Genomic DNA, 16,554 nt, shown 5'->3' with positions numbered 1-16,554 from the left:
TTAGCTTTGAAGGAATGAGAGGGGACTATGCTCTTTGGATTGCTTTTGCCTTGTAACTTCATTATTTCCATTTATCAGTAGACGAAAGTCTTGTATAATATAATAATTGAAGTTAGATATGTCAAACTTCTAAGATAGGAGGGTCCACTCTACAAGCTATTAGTACCACAATTTACATTCACTTTCTCTCGGTCATTTTAATTCAAAGAACAATGAAAAATTGAGGACTACTACTCATCTATGTTTTAGTTTTTTTTTTCCCCAGGGAAAAATATAAAATCATTGTAAGGATAAACAGCATTAAATCGCATAAATTTTGCTTGTTTTTCCTGCATCACCACATCAACAAAAAAAAAGTCGATTCCACCTAAAACTCCTCAACCAGTTGGGTTTATAAAAGGACAACACAAAAATCAACAAGCCATTAACGAAGAATTAACTTTGGTGAATAAATAGAAATATATTTACGTAATCTTTACTAGTATATTCCAATATTAAGACATCTCAGGATATAATATTCTTTACCGAATATTGATGCACATAGACATCTTATCGCAAGTTGACTTTTAAATTCCACGATAAACAGGGTTCATCTTAAGACAATAATATGAATATAGCAAAAACATAGGTGGCAAACATCATAGGATCCCTTAAGTATCATGAATTTCTAAATGGATATATAATTTGAAAATTCTTTCAGATGTCATGAGCGAAAACAATGCATTCTTAGTGCAAGCAGTGAAAGGCATTCGATAAGATATTCATTCTTGTCAAAGTAGCATCAGTATAAGTTTTTTCATTTCAAACAAACATATTGATGAACGAATTAAGCTGAAAAAAATATGTACAATGACGTCAACTCATAGAACTTCAATATCACACTGAGATCATAGATGTTGTTTCTTTGAAGAGGTAAAATATTGCATAAAACAACTCAAATCATGAGAAATACTGAAACTCGATAAATGTTGAAACTAACTTGTACAACAGATTCAACATCAATAGTATTTGGCCCTTAAATAATCAGGAACATCATCCTTAATCTCAGTAAATGCTCACACATAAATCCAGCCTAACCAAGGCAATCATGGACTTGGTTCATTAACCACAAGCCAAAATCATGTAATTCGTCTTCCTGTTGTTTCGGGTTTCAGTGCCGTGCCGCCTAACCATATAATGGTGTCACCCGATTTTCAGCCTATTGACAAGACGACGTGCAAGGGTTTACCACCGGGTATAAAAGGGATCCCACTTAATTGGGTGGGATTCGACCCAACCAGGGCTCCGACTACTCTTATTAATATTGCGCAACATGAAATAGAGAATCTCGTGGCGCCAATTCAGCCATACGTGAGTCCATACCCTCCGGAGTATACCAAGCACAGCACGGATTTGCAGTATATGCGAGATGGATGGACTGCATATGAGCGTGGATATGACATTGTTCCGAGTTCCTGGACGATCGTGTCAATAAACTTTAAGGAGATTCCGGTACACTACCTGGTATATATGCTAGAATCACAACCATCATCGTCCGATTTTTAACCCGCATTATCCTTCAATCAACATTTGAATTACTCTTGTTGTAGACATTAGATCGAGACAGTTACTATTTGACTTTGATTAGTTTTTCTCTATTTTCTAGTCCGAATGTGTTATTTTGAGTATGTTTATGTATTTGATTTGATCATTTAACTAATGTTGAAAAAAAAGTATGGTTTTATGAATTATCGTAAAATTTCATGTATAATTTAATCTAGTGTTTGTAGACTCTGGTATTTTGCAACTTTATTAATGCTTATTTTTACTACTTAGCTTTCAAGGAATGAGAGGGGACTATGCTCTTCGTATTTTTTTTGCCTTGTAACTTCATTATTTTCATCTATCAGTAGACGAAAGTCTTGAATAATATAATAATTGAAGTTAGATATGGCAAACTTGTGAGATAGGAGAGTCCACTCTACAAGCTATTGGTACCACAATTTACATTCACTTTCTCTCGGTCTTTTCAATTCAAAGAACAATAACAAATTGAGGACTACTACTCATCTATGTTTTAATTTATTTTTTCTCAAAGAAAAAGATATAATCGTTATAAGGATAAACATCATTAAATCGCCTAAATTTAGCCAATATTTCCTGGATCACCACATCAACAAAAAAAAAGTCGATTCCACCTGAAACTCCTCAACCAGTTGGGTTTATAAAAGGGGCAACACAAAAATCAACAAGCCATTAACGAAGAATTAACTTCTGTGAATAAATAGAAATATATTTACGTAATCTTTACTAATATATTCCAATATTAAGACATCTCAGGATATAATTTTCTTTACCAAATATTGATGCACATACACATCTTATCGCAAGTTGACTTTTAAATTCCACGACAAACAGGGTTCATCTTAAGACAATAATATGAATATAGCAACAACATAGGTGGCAAACATCATAGGATCCCTTAAGTATCATGAATTTCTATATGGATATATAATTTGAAAATTCTTTCAGATGTCAAGAGCGAAAACAATGCATTCTTAGTACAAGCAGTGAAAGGTATTCGATAAGATATTCATTCTTGTCAAAGTAGCATCAGTATAATTTTTTTGCATTTCAAACAAACATATCGATGGACGAATATAGCTGAAAAAAATATGTACAATGACGTCAACTCATAGAACTTCAATATCACACTGAGATCATAGATGTTGTCATCTTTGAAGAGGTAAAATCTTGCATAAAACAACTCAAATCATGAGAAATACTGAAACTCGATAAATGTTGAAGATAACTGGTACAACAGATTCAACATCAATAGTATTTGGCCCTTAAATAATCAGGAACATCATCCTTAATCTCAGTAAATGCTCACACAGAAATCCAGCCTAACCAAGGCAATCATGGACTTAGTTCAATAGTGAACACATCAAACTGATCTTGGTTGCAACCTCCATTCATTGCATTATTTGCCCGTCCTGATTCTCTGCCATTGAAGAAAAGTAAAAGATTGTCGAAAGAAGAAAATGCAAAAGAAAGAACTAGAATTTAGAAGCAGAAAAATAGAATAGAATACGGGAAATTATATCGAGGTCGATACACTTTCAAGGGTTGCATAGAGCATGGAGCGAGTTAAATGGGTAAGGGGTGGTTCAGTTACGAGGATATTTGCTTAGTATATAAAAGGGGGAGGCGAATTATTCTCTTTTACAATTTTGGTGGTGTGTTTTTTCTCCTACAAAATTGTATGCATGGATTTTGTTAGAACTTGCAGACAATTTTTCAACCCAATTTTTATTTTTCTTTCAAAAGTTTTTCAAATTCTCTTAAGTCCAAATACAAGTACTTGAAAAATATAGCGATTTTATCCGATAATATCATTTGGAAAAAATAATTATCGAAATGGATCCTCACAACACGTCTTTAGAGGTAGAATTTTTGTAAAACTCGATTTTTGTTTTTTTGGTATTGGTTCATGCAGACCTACAAGAACTCGTAGGTTCAAGTTCGTGCAGAAACACGCAAATTAGAGAATAAATAACTAAAAGTCATCGATTCACGTGAAATGGCACAAACTCTAGCTTCGGGCTCGTGCTATTTTACACGAACTCGTGAGTTTTTTTTCTTTTTTTGTTAAAAACTTTTTAAATTAAAAAAAAAACAAAATTAGTTCGTGTGATTTGGCCCGAATTTGTGTTTAGAGTTGGTGAGAAATCATACGATCTCATTGTAATTGGTTCATGTGATTTGACACGAACTTTAACCACGATTAGTACCACAATTTACATTCACTTTCTCTCGATCTTTATAATTCAAAGAACAATGACAAATTGAGGACTACTACTCATCTATGTTTTAGTTTTTTTTTTCCCCAAGGAAAAAGATATAATCGTTGTAAGGATAAACACAGCATTAAATCGCCTAAATTTTGTTATTTTTTCTAGATCACCACATCAACGTAACAACAAAAAAATCGATTCCACCTGAACTCAATAAATTGTGCTAAGTTGTCCCTTCTTACTCATTTTCAGGTCAAAATGACCGGAATTAAAGGTATTTGTATCGCACATGCAATTTTTAAGGGCTTTTAGGTCTTTCCCATTTTGCATGTCCTAAGTTGTTCAATTTTTTTCCTTTTTAGGCCGAATTGAGAGGATGAGTCATTTGCCTAGATCTCCCTTTCTGAGACAAATTGGGGGAAGATTGCTAGAAGGATAAGGAAGAAGATTGGTGGAAGAGGAAAGGAGATAATGAATTGGGAGAAATTATGCCGAATTAATTTTTTTTTAACTTGAAAAAAAAACCCTCCTTCAAATCGCATATGCAACGTGTCTAATTTCGGGCATTTTGGCCTGAAACTGAACAACGTGGCACAACTTATTGTCGAATTAATTTTTTTTTAACTTGAAAAAAAAACCCTCCTTCAAATCGCATATGCAACGTGTCTAATTTCGGGCATTTTGGCCTGAAACTGAACAACGTGGCACAACTTATTGAGTCAGGTGGAATCGGATATTTTTTTTGGTTGGGATGTTTATCCAAAAAAACGAGCAAATATTAGGTGGTTTTATACTATTTACACCTGTTGTAATGGAAAATGACTCAAATGAGTAGGCTAAAATATGCTTGTAATGTGGACATCTCAGTATGCTTCTGCTCAATTTAATCCCAGTGTCATCAAATTAGGAATTTTGCCGCAATAATATTTCAGTATGTGGAATATTATGGTTCAAAATAATTTATACTATGATACGTCTAAGTGGGTCGTTAATGGGCCCACCGGTTGTTTTACCATATTGGGCCCTGAATCTTGGACCCAATAAAACGAGCCCACTTGATTAAAGGCTCCGGCCCATTATACTAATAAAAAACTTAGTTGGAGGTATACTGCTAAGTTAGAATTATAGTCTAATTAGAATTCTACCGCTAGCTAATACAAATAAAACCTTAGCCCCATTATAAAAGGTATGTTCTATCAAGTCTCTCTAGCTCTCTCTCTATACACTATCTTAGATTCAGGCACCTGGCTTGGGCGAGAGGTTTCCGTCGGATCAACTCATGGTTTACTTCACCTGTTATATTTTGCAGGTCCGCTTTTCGTCTTTGCTGGATTGGATCACCTACATGCGTGCGTGCAAAGACCTACTCAATGTTCTCAATCCACCCAAGGTGAGAGATACGACATCATCCTACATGCATAATACGACAACCAAACACTCAAAAGGTATTAGCATCCTCTTAATGATAAACATAAGGTGTAATTTATCAAAGGTTATTAAAAGTATATTAAATTTATTTTACTTCCAACGATCGTTAATGGTGAAATAAGTTAACCCTTAAATTAAGGGGGATAAAATGTATTTTTCAAAGTACAAATGAGGAAGTGTTATATTAGGCATAGTACAAGGGTGTAAAAGTATTTTACTCTTATTTTCTTACAATAAATATAAATTAAGAATAATGGATGAATTGTATTTGCATCCCAAAAATTACTTAACTGACAACTTGGACCCTAAAATGTTATAAATGGACGAAGTTCACTCTCTATATTTCTAATTGAATACATCTATTCTTTTTTATAAGATTTTACTAATTTTTTTGATAATAATTATGCAGAAGATTAATAGATTGTTGACAAAAAGAACTTAGCCAATGAAGAAGTTCAAACTCAAGTGACAATGACTAATCTTCAGCCAGCTTCAAGGAACCAGCTAGATAGTGCATTTTTCATGATTTATGGCTATCTAATTTTCCAATTATTCACTTAATATGTTGGTAGATTGTTAACTAGAAATTATTTTGGAAAAAATATTAATTTTGACTTATGCGAAAATTTTATAGACTTAAGTCCTATCTATTTGATTATTTTCTCTATTTCAATGTTTACATCGTTGAGTTTGCGTCTCACACACACACATACATACATACATACAATGACACTGTACTATAAAGTATAAATTAACAAACATAGATAAATTAAAAATAACATTAGACCCCTGATAAATTTAGGAAAAAATAAATGGAAAAGATAAGTTAGGGCAAAAGATATCTATTAAATATAGGGGTGGCAATTTGGATCCGGTTTCATGGATCCGATTAGATCCGGTTCGGTCCATAAGGATCCAGTTTAGATTAAGTCTAGTTGAAACAAACCGGATCGGATCAAGTTGATTTTTTTTTTTTTAAATTGGATCCATGTGGATCCACTTTAAATCTATTGAAAGTGTAACCACAAAATAAAGTGGGTCATATTGGATTCAACCAAAACCCAATTAAATACCAATTTTCCCACAAAAAAAAGTCAAATATTATTTTAATTAAAAGTTTAATCGATAAAAAATTATCAATGAGTATATTAATAAAAACTGTGTGTGTATGTGAGTGTGTGTGTAGAAACTGTGTGTGTATGCGAGTGTGTGTGTGTGTAAAACAGAGAGTGTGTGTGTAGAAACTGTGTATGTATGCGAGTGTGTGTGTGTGTGTGTGTGTGTGTAAAACAGAGAGTGTATATGTGTGTAAAATAGAGAGTGTGTATGTAGAAACTGTGTGTGTATATGAGTGTGTGTGTGTATATATAAACATATATATATATATATATATATATATATATATATATATATATATATATATATATATATATATATATATATATATATATATATATAGAAACAGATACATATATAAACATGTGCTCTGTTTTTTTTAATTATTTTATTTTGTGAAAAATGTGTGTGTATATGTAAGTGTGTGTAAAAGTATGTAAAAAGTGTGTATGTGCATGTAAGTGTGTGTGCGTGTGTGTGTGTGTGTGCGTGTGTGTAAAAAGTGTGTATGTGTATGTGTATGTGTGTGTGTGTGTGTGTGTGTGTGTGTGTGAAGAGTGTGTGTGTGTGTGAATATGTGTAATTGTGAAACTTGAGATATTAAACCCTAAAAGTTGAGATATTCACCCTCATAAGTTGATTTAAAGATGCAATGAATCCATGTGGATCCAATCTGGATCGGTCTAAACTCGATCCACATTAAATTCATTCATATAGGTTGATATTGGATCCGGTTCCTGTTGAATCCGATCCACATGGATCCGGATCGGATCCGGTCCAAGTTGAGAAATTGCCACCCCTAATTAAATACTTAAGATTACTATTAGTTATGTATTGATTTCTTAAAATGATCGATATAACTATATTCGATTAATTGGTCCAACAACAATTAGATGTTGTTTATTAAAATATGTACATAACGCAAGATAATATTTTTAAATTTTAAAATGTTGCACTTTTCAATATATATTTTTAGTTGTATAATTTAATTATTCTTTTATTTATTCCTTTCAATACAGGAGAAAATTTTAAGGTATTAGAATTTAAAATACAAATTAAATTGTGCTAGGGGGTAAGTGTTACAAATAATACTTTATGGAGTAAGTGTTACAATGTGTATACTTTAGGGGTGTAAACTGTATTTAACTCTAAATTTTAAGCCATAATGAAAAAAGGGAGAACATATGATATAACTAAATCTAGCATCATATAACTAAGGGTACTTTACAAATAAGCCTATCAATGGGTACTTATTTATAAAGGGGTCCAGACAAAAAACTTTTTTACAAAAAAAAAAAATCCACACATTGTCTAGAGGTTTATAAAAGACTAAAATAGTCCATCACATATTAATAATATTACAATTTCATCCTTTAATTTAATTTAACCTCAATTTGACCCCATATTTCACAAATTATTCAGTTTTGACCCAAAACACAAAGTTGAGTACAATTTAGTTCGTCGCCGCCGTTGACCGCCGGTCTCCGGCATTGACTTTTTTTTTTATTTTTTTTTCTTTAACATCTTTTTGCCCCCCGTTTAAACAACAATATTGTTGTGTAATATTAACTATATTACTGTTAAACACAGTAATATTAACTATACTACAGTTTAACACAGTAATATTGCTATATTAATCTCTAGCACAGTAATATTAACACAACAAAAGTCATTATTATTGTGTAATAGGGTAATATTAATATGTTGACCGTTCAACAAAGGTAAACATAATAAAAAGCCAAAAGAATTAATATTGATGTGGTTGACAGAATTAATATTGATGTGGTTGACAATAATATTACTGTAACAACAGTAATAAATTAATTTCATTTAATATAATTTATTTTGACAATACTTAGTTATTGGCTGTTGTTCAAAATAATTACTTGATGTTATTAAAAAGAAGAAAAAATGAAAAAGGAGTGTTTTGGAGAAATAGAAGTTGGGTGAGAAGAATTTAACTAGAAAGATATGTGTTCATGTTACTATTATCTTCATTTCCAATCTGCAAATTATATTACTTTTAGTCGATATTTATTATTTTAATGTTGCTATTTTATATGCTAATTTCATTTAAGTAAGAAATGCATTTTTTATTTAACTTTTGTAAAATCTAGCTTAAGTTGTTGCTTATACTAATGTTTACAATTTACCGTATGCATGCACATAATTTAATACAATTCCTAATAAAAAAAAATATACATGTCGTGCATTGTATAAGGATTTGGAGAGAAATCCTTATGAAGCTGATGAACGCAGATAGCCACCGGGACAAGTTCCGAGACCACAACAACAATCTATGATTTATTGGTTATTAGTTATTGGTGACCACAACATCAAGTTGAGATAAATTGGTTATTGAATCGTGAGAAATGAAACGTACACCCCTTAAACTATGAAAACGTACCCGTTAGCCTATGATTGTTTTCTTTCTTTGTTGTTGTTTGGAAGTAGGGATTTATTTGTATAATGAATTCATCCAAACAATTTAATTGAATTTTTATTAAGAATTTCAAATTCATGGCTTATTTTTTTCCGCTGATCCTCCACCTTGAAGAATTTAGTGAATGAGTACTCGCTAATTGCTATATAGTCGATATTTTCATTTGCTTTGTTTGGATTTTACTCATAATAGAAGTATGTATGTACTTCAGATTAAGTTCATGTAATATTGCTGCCTAATAAATCATTTATAGTTCAAAAAAATAAAATTAAAAATGTGTCTTAAAAGCGATTCATATTGCCTGTATATTGACACTCTGGTCGGCGTGGAGTTGCGCTTATTTGTCGTGTATTGTTGTTATTTAATTTATGATTATTATAATATTTTTAATGCATATTGACGGATTCTTTAACATGACTTGACGACATTTGGTCACTCTGTAGCATTTTATAGTATAGGGAGATATATACGACAGTACTTATGATAGTACGAAGGTACAATTTGTATTTAATCCTTTCATGATACGATCTCTTATACAAAATCATGGCCACTCGTGCTTGGCGAAAATCCATCAAATCTAGTCGAATGTATTTATGTTTATCAAAATTTAAAAGTTTCTAGTTAAATTGACATTGAAGTCGAGTACGAATGAACTTTAATCAAAGCGAATATGAATTGAACTCAAGGTTTATTGCCTTCGACACAGGTTGATTCATTACTAACACCAAAATGCAACTAGTTACTATAAAGTTGAGCAAAGATCTTCATCCTTCGGTAAAAACTCGCACAGAGATGTTCGAAATCCATACATTAATTAGCCAATCAACTAGTATGTACTGTATGAGAAGCAAAGCATAATAATAAATAGTATGTATAATAATAAATCACTAAGTTACAAGAAAGCTATAATTGCTTTTCTTGCATCAAATCATCAGTGAAACTGAAACTGAAACGCTGAAGAAAGCTTTTACTTATTACCAAAATTTGGCCCTTTTATTAATTTATTGCAATCTTTAAACCTTTAGCAGATAAATCTGCTCCTCCTTAACAAGCCCACTCCTCAGTACACTCGAGCCTTGGGAGGGAAAGTTTCAATTTCATCATCGAGTGTATTCATGTGAACTGGTCGGTAATCCAGTCGGACTTTCTCATTTTCCCAGTATCTGCACATCACATAATTAAAATCAATTTTAAAAAAGGAAAGGAAAAAAATGGACCTTCGGATTCCGTGAGAACATAAGAAAAAGATTCTAGTGAGCAAAGCTTACCCTAATGTATGTTTCATCCATTTCTCATCATCTCTTGTCTGCAAAGCAAATATGTGTACACGGTTAGTCGGTTATACATAAAGATGAAGAAATTTCCAAGCTTCTAGAAACCCCCACCCCCGAAAATATAATATATATATATATATATATATATATATATATATATATATATATATATATATATATATATATAGTGAAGGATTTTGGAACTCACAGTGAAATCTTCACGTGCATGAGCTCCTCTACTTTCTTTCCTGGCTTCAGCCGAATGCATAGTGATGCATGCGTTAATCAACAGGTTTTCCAACTCAATGGTCTCGATCAAGTCAGAGTTCCTACACAACAAAGTCGAAACAGGTGGGGGGGCCAATAAGGTAAAATGACCATATTATTATTCACAAATAACTCACAATAGGTGTTTCAGAGACGAGAATATACCATATCAAGCTTCTGTCCTCCACCTTGACATCATTGAAACTCTCCCAGGCTTTGTCAATCAACTTACAGCCTTAAAAAAGACAGATAAAAAGGGAACAAGAAAATGAGATGAAACATTGTCGTTATATTTGGCTGAGGTGAGAGCAAAGGCAAAGGAAAAAGGAGTTCCTGTTTGAATTAATACCTTCCTCCAGAGTTTCTTGTGTCCTAAATACAGCAGCATTGTTTTGCATTATCCTTTGCATGTTCAACCGGATTTTTGAGGTGGGAAGGGAACCATTTGAATTCCGAAGCTTGTCCAACCATGCAATTGTTTTCTCTCCAGCGTCCTTCTCTAATGGCTTCTGTTTCTCTCCTGCAATATTTCAAAGTGAATGTAACTCAAAACTGTATTTTTAGATAGATCGTAAAAGCACAAAATGAACAGAAAATTTTGGGTACCTGGCTTATGGATCTCTGCAACCCTGTTGGCACACGCACGGCCAAAGACAACAATGTCAAGAAGTGAATTGGCTCCAAGTCGATTGGCTCCATGAACAGATGCACAGGCAGCTTCCCCAGCAGCGAATAGCCCAGGAATAATAGCATCGGGATTGTCACCTTTGATCGTAACAACCTTTAATAAAAATAAAAGGAAACAATTAGGACAAAGAATACGGATGTTCTTAATGTATACTCAGTGTCATGCTGTAAATTCTACCTCTCCATGGTAATTTGTTGGAATTCCACCCATGTTATAATGGACGGTTGGTAAGACAGGGATTGGCTCCTTTGTGACGTCAACACCAGCAAAAATGGCGGCGGTTTCAGAAATACCTGGAAGTCTTTCTTGAAGAACCTCCGGAGGCAAATGATTCAAGTGAAGATAGATGTGGTCTTTCAAAGGTCCTGTAGGAAGCCAAGAATTGTGTCAGAATTCAGGCAATGATAAGAGTTAAGAATTAAAGGAGAATAAATTCATTTTCTTAAAAATGCATATTATCAGACAAAGAAGATTTTTGCTGAACAGAAAAAATAAACACTAAGACACTCCTCAGGCTACGTGATAGATAACATATAGCATTCAACCCAGAACCTGTGAATTAGGCTCTCAAGTGGTAGCATATGCACTTGCAAACCACAAATTTGAACTATAAGATGGTAGGTAAATACTGTTTACAGTGACTGCACTCAACAGATTGGCTATGTCACCTGGAAGTCTGGATCCCCGACACAATATCAAATAGTTTTGGTTATTAGAGAAGTAAGATGGGCAATTCCAAAACTATGGGTTTTCTTTTTAGCTCTACTTTGATATATTCAAAAGAGTACGAACCAGAGCTGTCATGAGTAGACTTGAAACATCAGGCAAATGTGGACTAATACGAAGTGAAAATTTGATCTATCCAAATCTAAAGTAACCACATACCAACACCACGCCCTTCTCGGATCTCCATTGTCATAGATCTTGAGACAACATCTCTAGATGCAAGATCCTTGGCTGTTGGGGCGTACCGTTCCATGAATCTTTCACCTTCACTGTTCCTAAGAATACCACCTTCACCTCTGGAGCCTGAGCATGGTAAAAATGAGCAAAGAAAAATAAAAAAGTTGTTAAGTTGAGGCAATAGGAATAAAATAAATGCCTGATGAAGAGCAACGATAAAGACCAAATGAATTAACCTTCAGTAATGAGACACCCAGCACCATAAATGCCGGTTGGATGAAACTGAACAAACTCAAGATCCTGCAAGCAGAACTCACAGTATAAGTAGCTGGCTAGTTGCAGAAATCCAATTCGAATGAAACTCATTTAGAAGATAAAGATTCCTTCTCAATACCCCTCTCCTCAAAATTATCCTATTAATTAAAGTTATACAAACCTCGAGAGGTAGCCCAGCACGTGATACCATGGCATTGCCATCTCCGGTGCAAGTGTGAGCTGAAGTTGCAGAAAAGTACGCTCTACCATAACCCTGAAAGGTACATCAGAAAAAGCATTATTTTACAGGGAGGGCTGCAAATACTAGAAAGAGCAATTTGAGGCATCGCTGATGTATGCCTGAACAAATTGTTCAACAATAGATTGTTACCCCAGTAGCAAGAATCGTTGAGGCAGAACGGAACCGATGTAAGGTGCCATCCTCCATATTTAAGGCAATTACACCTTGACAGCTACCTAAAAATCAATAAGCAAACACCACCTCGATAGTTAGAAATAAATACAAATTGCATGTAACTTAATCTGAATATAAAGGACTTCCACTAGTTTATTCAAGTCTATATAAACTCTAGAAGTTCTATTTTTCTTACAGCAACTAACTAAGACTGCATCATGAATACAGAAAAATATGTGGGAGCTATCCAGTAATTTTTTCAGATGCATGAAGACGGATGGAAGGGTTAAAATGGAAAGTCCAAATCAAATTAAAAAGTGAAGAGATCAGAATACATGGAAGGCAATTCGCAAAAACCTACCATCACTGCCCATGAGTAAATCAAGGGCAAAGTATTCCACAAAAAATTGAGTGTTATGTTTCATAGCCTGGCCATATAGAGTGTGCAACAAAGCATGTCCAGTTCGATCAGCAGCACATGCACACCGATACGCTTGCCCGCCTATGGGAAATAGAGATTGCTCAGTCAAAAAGATTTTGAAAAGAAAAGGAACCGTGTTTCTACTGAAAATATCACCATACCTTTTCCGAAATTCAAGCTTTGACCACCAAATGCACGTTGATATATCTTTCCATCCTCAGTCCGGGAGAATGGTAGCCCATAATTTTCAAGTTCTATAACTGCTTTTGGTGCTTCCCTACACATGTACTGAATGGCATCCTGGTCGCCTGTGAATAACCAAATCCCGGTTGCATAAAGATATATAAAGTGAAAGACATAGAAGATATTAACCATCTCATTGGCAATTTTTGGAGTTAGTGAATCATGTTACACCTCATAACTGATAAACAAACAGCACAGTTGGTACCAAAACCACTACAAGGACAATGACTGCCAAAATTATTTGTAATTTATATTTCTGAATCTAAGGATGTTCAAATCCTACTCAACTTAAAAACAAAATGCTGATATGAAACAAGAAGAAAAACAAGCAACCACTTGGCTTCCAAAGGATTGATTAGACAAGAAGTCAGGCTTGTATCAGAACTATACCTAGCCAATCGCTTCCCTTTACTGTGTCATACATGTGCCACCTCCAATCATCCTCTGTCATATTTCCCAACGCAGCATTTATTCCACCCTGCAGAATTCAGCAATAGTATGTCATGACTAAATAAATTGTAATACACTGGAGTTAAAAGATCATAGATACTGCTAGAAGAAACCATATTTCCCATGATAACTGATACCATTATTTCTTAGAATAAGAGAATAATCAAGAATAAGACATTATAATGATTTTGACTGGATAAAGAGGCAACAGAACACACCAACATCAGCTGGAAATCAAAAGGATTTGAAATTCATGGTTTTCGAACAAGAAGAATAGGAAAACGGATGAACTTGGTATTAATGCGAAACTACACCATCCAACATTTATGATTAATTTCTTGTTAAAATAAATTATTTCAACTCCCATCAGTTGGAAATCACCAAAACACTTGGTGATTGCCAGTAAAGGGGAACAGTTCAGAAATAAATAAGCTCTTCAAACCACAGAAAATTGTTACCAAGACCCTGACTCCTAACTGTATGGGAATTGGTTAAGTAACTTAACATGAACAACTGTGAAAACAGAAAGATACTAGAAAGGCAAATAGTAAGCAAACACAAGACTCCATTTGAAGGAGCAGATGATTTTACGGAACACAAAAAAAGTAAGAAGGATGGTTTTATCTAAAAAAATCTTTTTTTAAGGAAAAATTTGACTTCACCAGCATGAATATAATACATTACTCCACGAAATAACACACAAGCATTAGCAATATTTAAGGAAACCAAAAAAAGAGGAAAAATTTGCCACAACTAAGATCTGAATACTCCATTGCCTTGTTCCATTGAAAGCATTAATGCAAGACAATTGTAGGAAACATGCACAAAGTATAGAATAAGAGCAAATTCATGTGCTGGAATAACGCACTCGCTATATTGAAAAATGCAACTACAGGATATACAAACACAGGCTGAAAGAATTCGATTACCTGTGCTGCAACGGTATGTGAACGAGTAGGAAATAACTTGGTAATGCAAGCTGTGTTGAATCCATGCTCCGATAATCCTATCGCAGCCCTCAGCCCAGCACCTCCTGCACCCACCACGACTGCATCGTATGTGTGATCCACCACTGTATAGGATGGCGCTGCATCATTCTATTCAAACCCAATAGGATTAATAAATAAAGACAATTAATAACGAAAATAAAAACGCATCAAATTTAAAACACGGATAATTCAGCACTTTAGAAAATCGAAACCCAAATACATCAATAAGATCAGAAAACAAAAATCAAAAGATCAACAGCCACAGTCACGGAACCCCATGATTTTCGTCTCGTGAACAAACATATTCAATTTCAAAGACCTAGTCCCATCAAGCTAACAAAAACAATCAAAATCAACCAATTAGACGAAAAACCAAACCAAATCAAATCAAATCAAATCGAAGCACACAGGCAACAACTTTTCGAGATGAGCTCGTCGCAGATGCAAATTAAACTGGAATCTCGTAAATTAATTAAGAAGAAGAAAAAAAATTGAAATAGAGAGGCGGAGGAGTCGAACCGATTGAGTCGAGAAGAGGCGGCGGATGGAGTCGGCGGATGTGGATTTCCTCGACGGAATGCGGAGGCCACGGGACACGCACCGCCACATCTCTATATAGATTAAATATATATACAGGTGTATCTATCGATTGTGTATGTCAATGTTGATATGGTGTGTGTGTGTGTGTGGAGAATGTGTGAAGGCTCGGTCGAATGGGAATGGAGAAAATTGAAGATACAGAAGAAGAAGAAGAAGAAGAAAAGAAAAGGGGAAATTTTGGCTAAAGAGATTTTGCTTTGCCAAAAGGTGATTTTAATATAATCACGAGTTTGTTGAATTTGCACCTGGTTTGTTAGCTTAAATACACTTATGCCATTCAACGAATATTATTGTGTAAATGAATATTTAGAGTTTTATTTGTCATAAATTAATTGAATTTTGATTGTTCCTATATATTTTATTTATTTTAATTAGTTGAAATATTCCATAGAAGCATATTGATATGTGGAATATTAGAGTTAATCTCAAATTTATTAGACATCATTTTTTTAATTACAGATGTACCCATATTACTCTGAATATGTCATTACGAACAGGTGTTTGGTTAAGCTTATAAACAATTAAAAAATAACTTATAAAATGTTTTGGAGCTCATAAGATCTTTGAAGTGTTTGTATTTTGTCATAAAAATCTTAGAAATTCAAAAAGCTCATTTAGAATTAATAACATTTTCTTTAAAACTACTTATACCTCACATTTTTATTTAAATCTAAAAAAAAGAATAAAAACAACGTATCATCTTCGTAGTAGTGTTTGGTGAGTGATTGGATGTTCGAATGTCTACGAAAAAATGTAACATATAACATTGTCATTATTTATAGTAATTATAGAGGGTGTTTTGCTAAGTTTATGAATTGTTAAAAAAAAAATATTTGAAAAGCTTATAAATTCTTTCGCAGTATTTGATAATTATTTTCTTGCAAAAGATCGTAAAAGTAAAACAAAAAAAAAAAAAAAATGAGAAGAGCTTTTAATTTACTTTTTTAAAGTACTTCTACCACATCTTTTTATCTAAGATCTTATAATGAATAAAAATAATTTATACAAGTACATTATTCAAACAATAAAAAAATTAATTCGAAAAATAAGACATAACAACATATCAACGTAAAAGAGACGTAAGTCGCATGTAGTTTTTCAAGGGTCCGACTGTGATTACTAGAATACGAAAAGGAAAAGAAAAAAGTTTATCCAGAACATTATTTTCCTAGAAAAATTAGGTGATTTGGTCAACGGGGGCAATTAATATAGAGACGGTTTTGGAGAGAAAAGGATTCGGTGGAATTGAGAACCGGACAAAAAGTAATGGTGGAGGAATGGACGCG

The 16,554-nt window shown here is 33.5% G+C and overlaps 1 protein-coding gene across 1 annotated transcript; it reads right to left on the bottom strand.

Annotated features, from left to right (window-relative positions):
- Positions 1 to 9,513: 9,513 nt before the first annotated feature.
- SDH1-1 (succinate dehydrogenase 1-1) lies at positions 9,514 to 16,438 on the bottom strand. Its single transcript, XM_012991401.2, has 16 exons — positions 15,188 to 16,438; positions 14,609 to 14,776; positions 13,620 to 13,707; positions 13,148 to 13,294; positions 12,927 to 13,067; positions 12,542 to 12,627; positions 12,332 to 12,424; positions 12,132 to 12,195; positions 11,878 to 12,021; positions 11,170 to 11,357; positions 10,911 to 11,085; positions 10,654 to 10,824; positions 10,470 to 10,539; positions 10,246 to 10,366; positions 10,032 to 10,069; positions 9,514 to 9,926 (listed from the first exon to the last, which is right to left on the bottom strand). The coding sequence occupies exons 1-16, from the start codon at positions 15,275 to 15,277 to the stop codon at positions 9,824 to 9,826; spliced, it is 1,887 nt and encodes a 628-aa protein (XP_012846855.1). The 5' UTR covers positions 15,278 to 16,438; the 3' UTR covers positions 9,514 to 9,823.
- Between the last annotated feature and the right edge of the window lie 116 nt (positions 16,439 to 16,554).

This window comes from Erythranthe guttata, chromosome 12 (genome assembly GCF_056151865.1).
Source record: "Erythranthe guttata isolate IM_541 chromosome 12, IM_541, whole genome shotgun sequence".
Lineage (NCBI taxonomy): Eukaryota > Viridiplantae > Streptophyta > Magnoliopsida > Lamiales > Phrymaceae > Erythranthe > Erythranthe guttata.
Note: the sequence above shows the minus strand (reverse complement) of the source record. Positions and strands in the feature narration are given on the sequence as shown.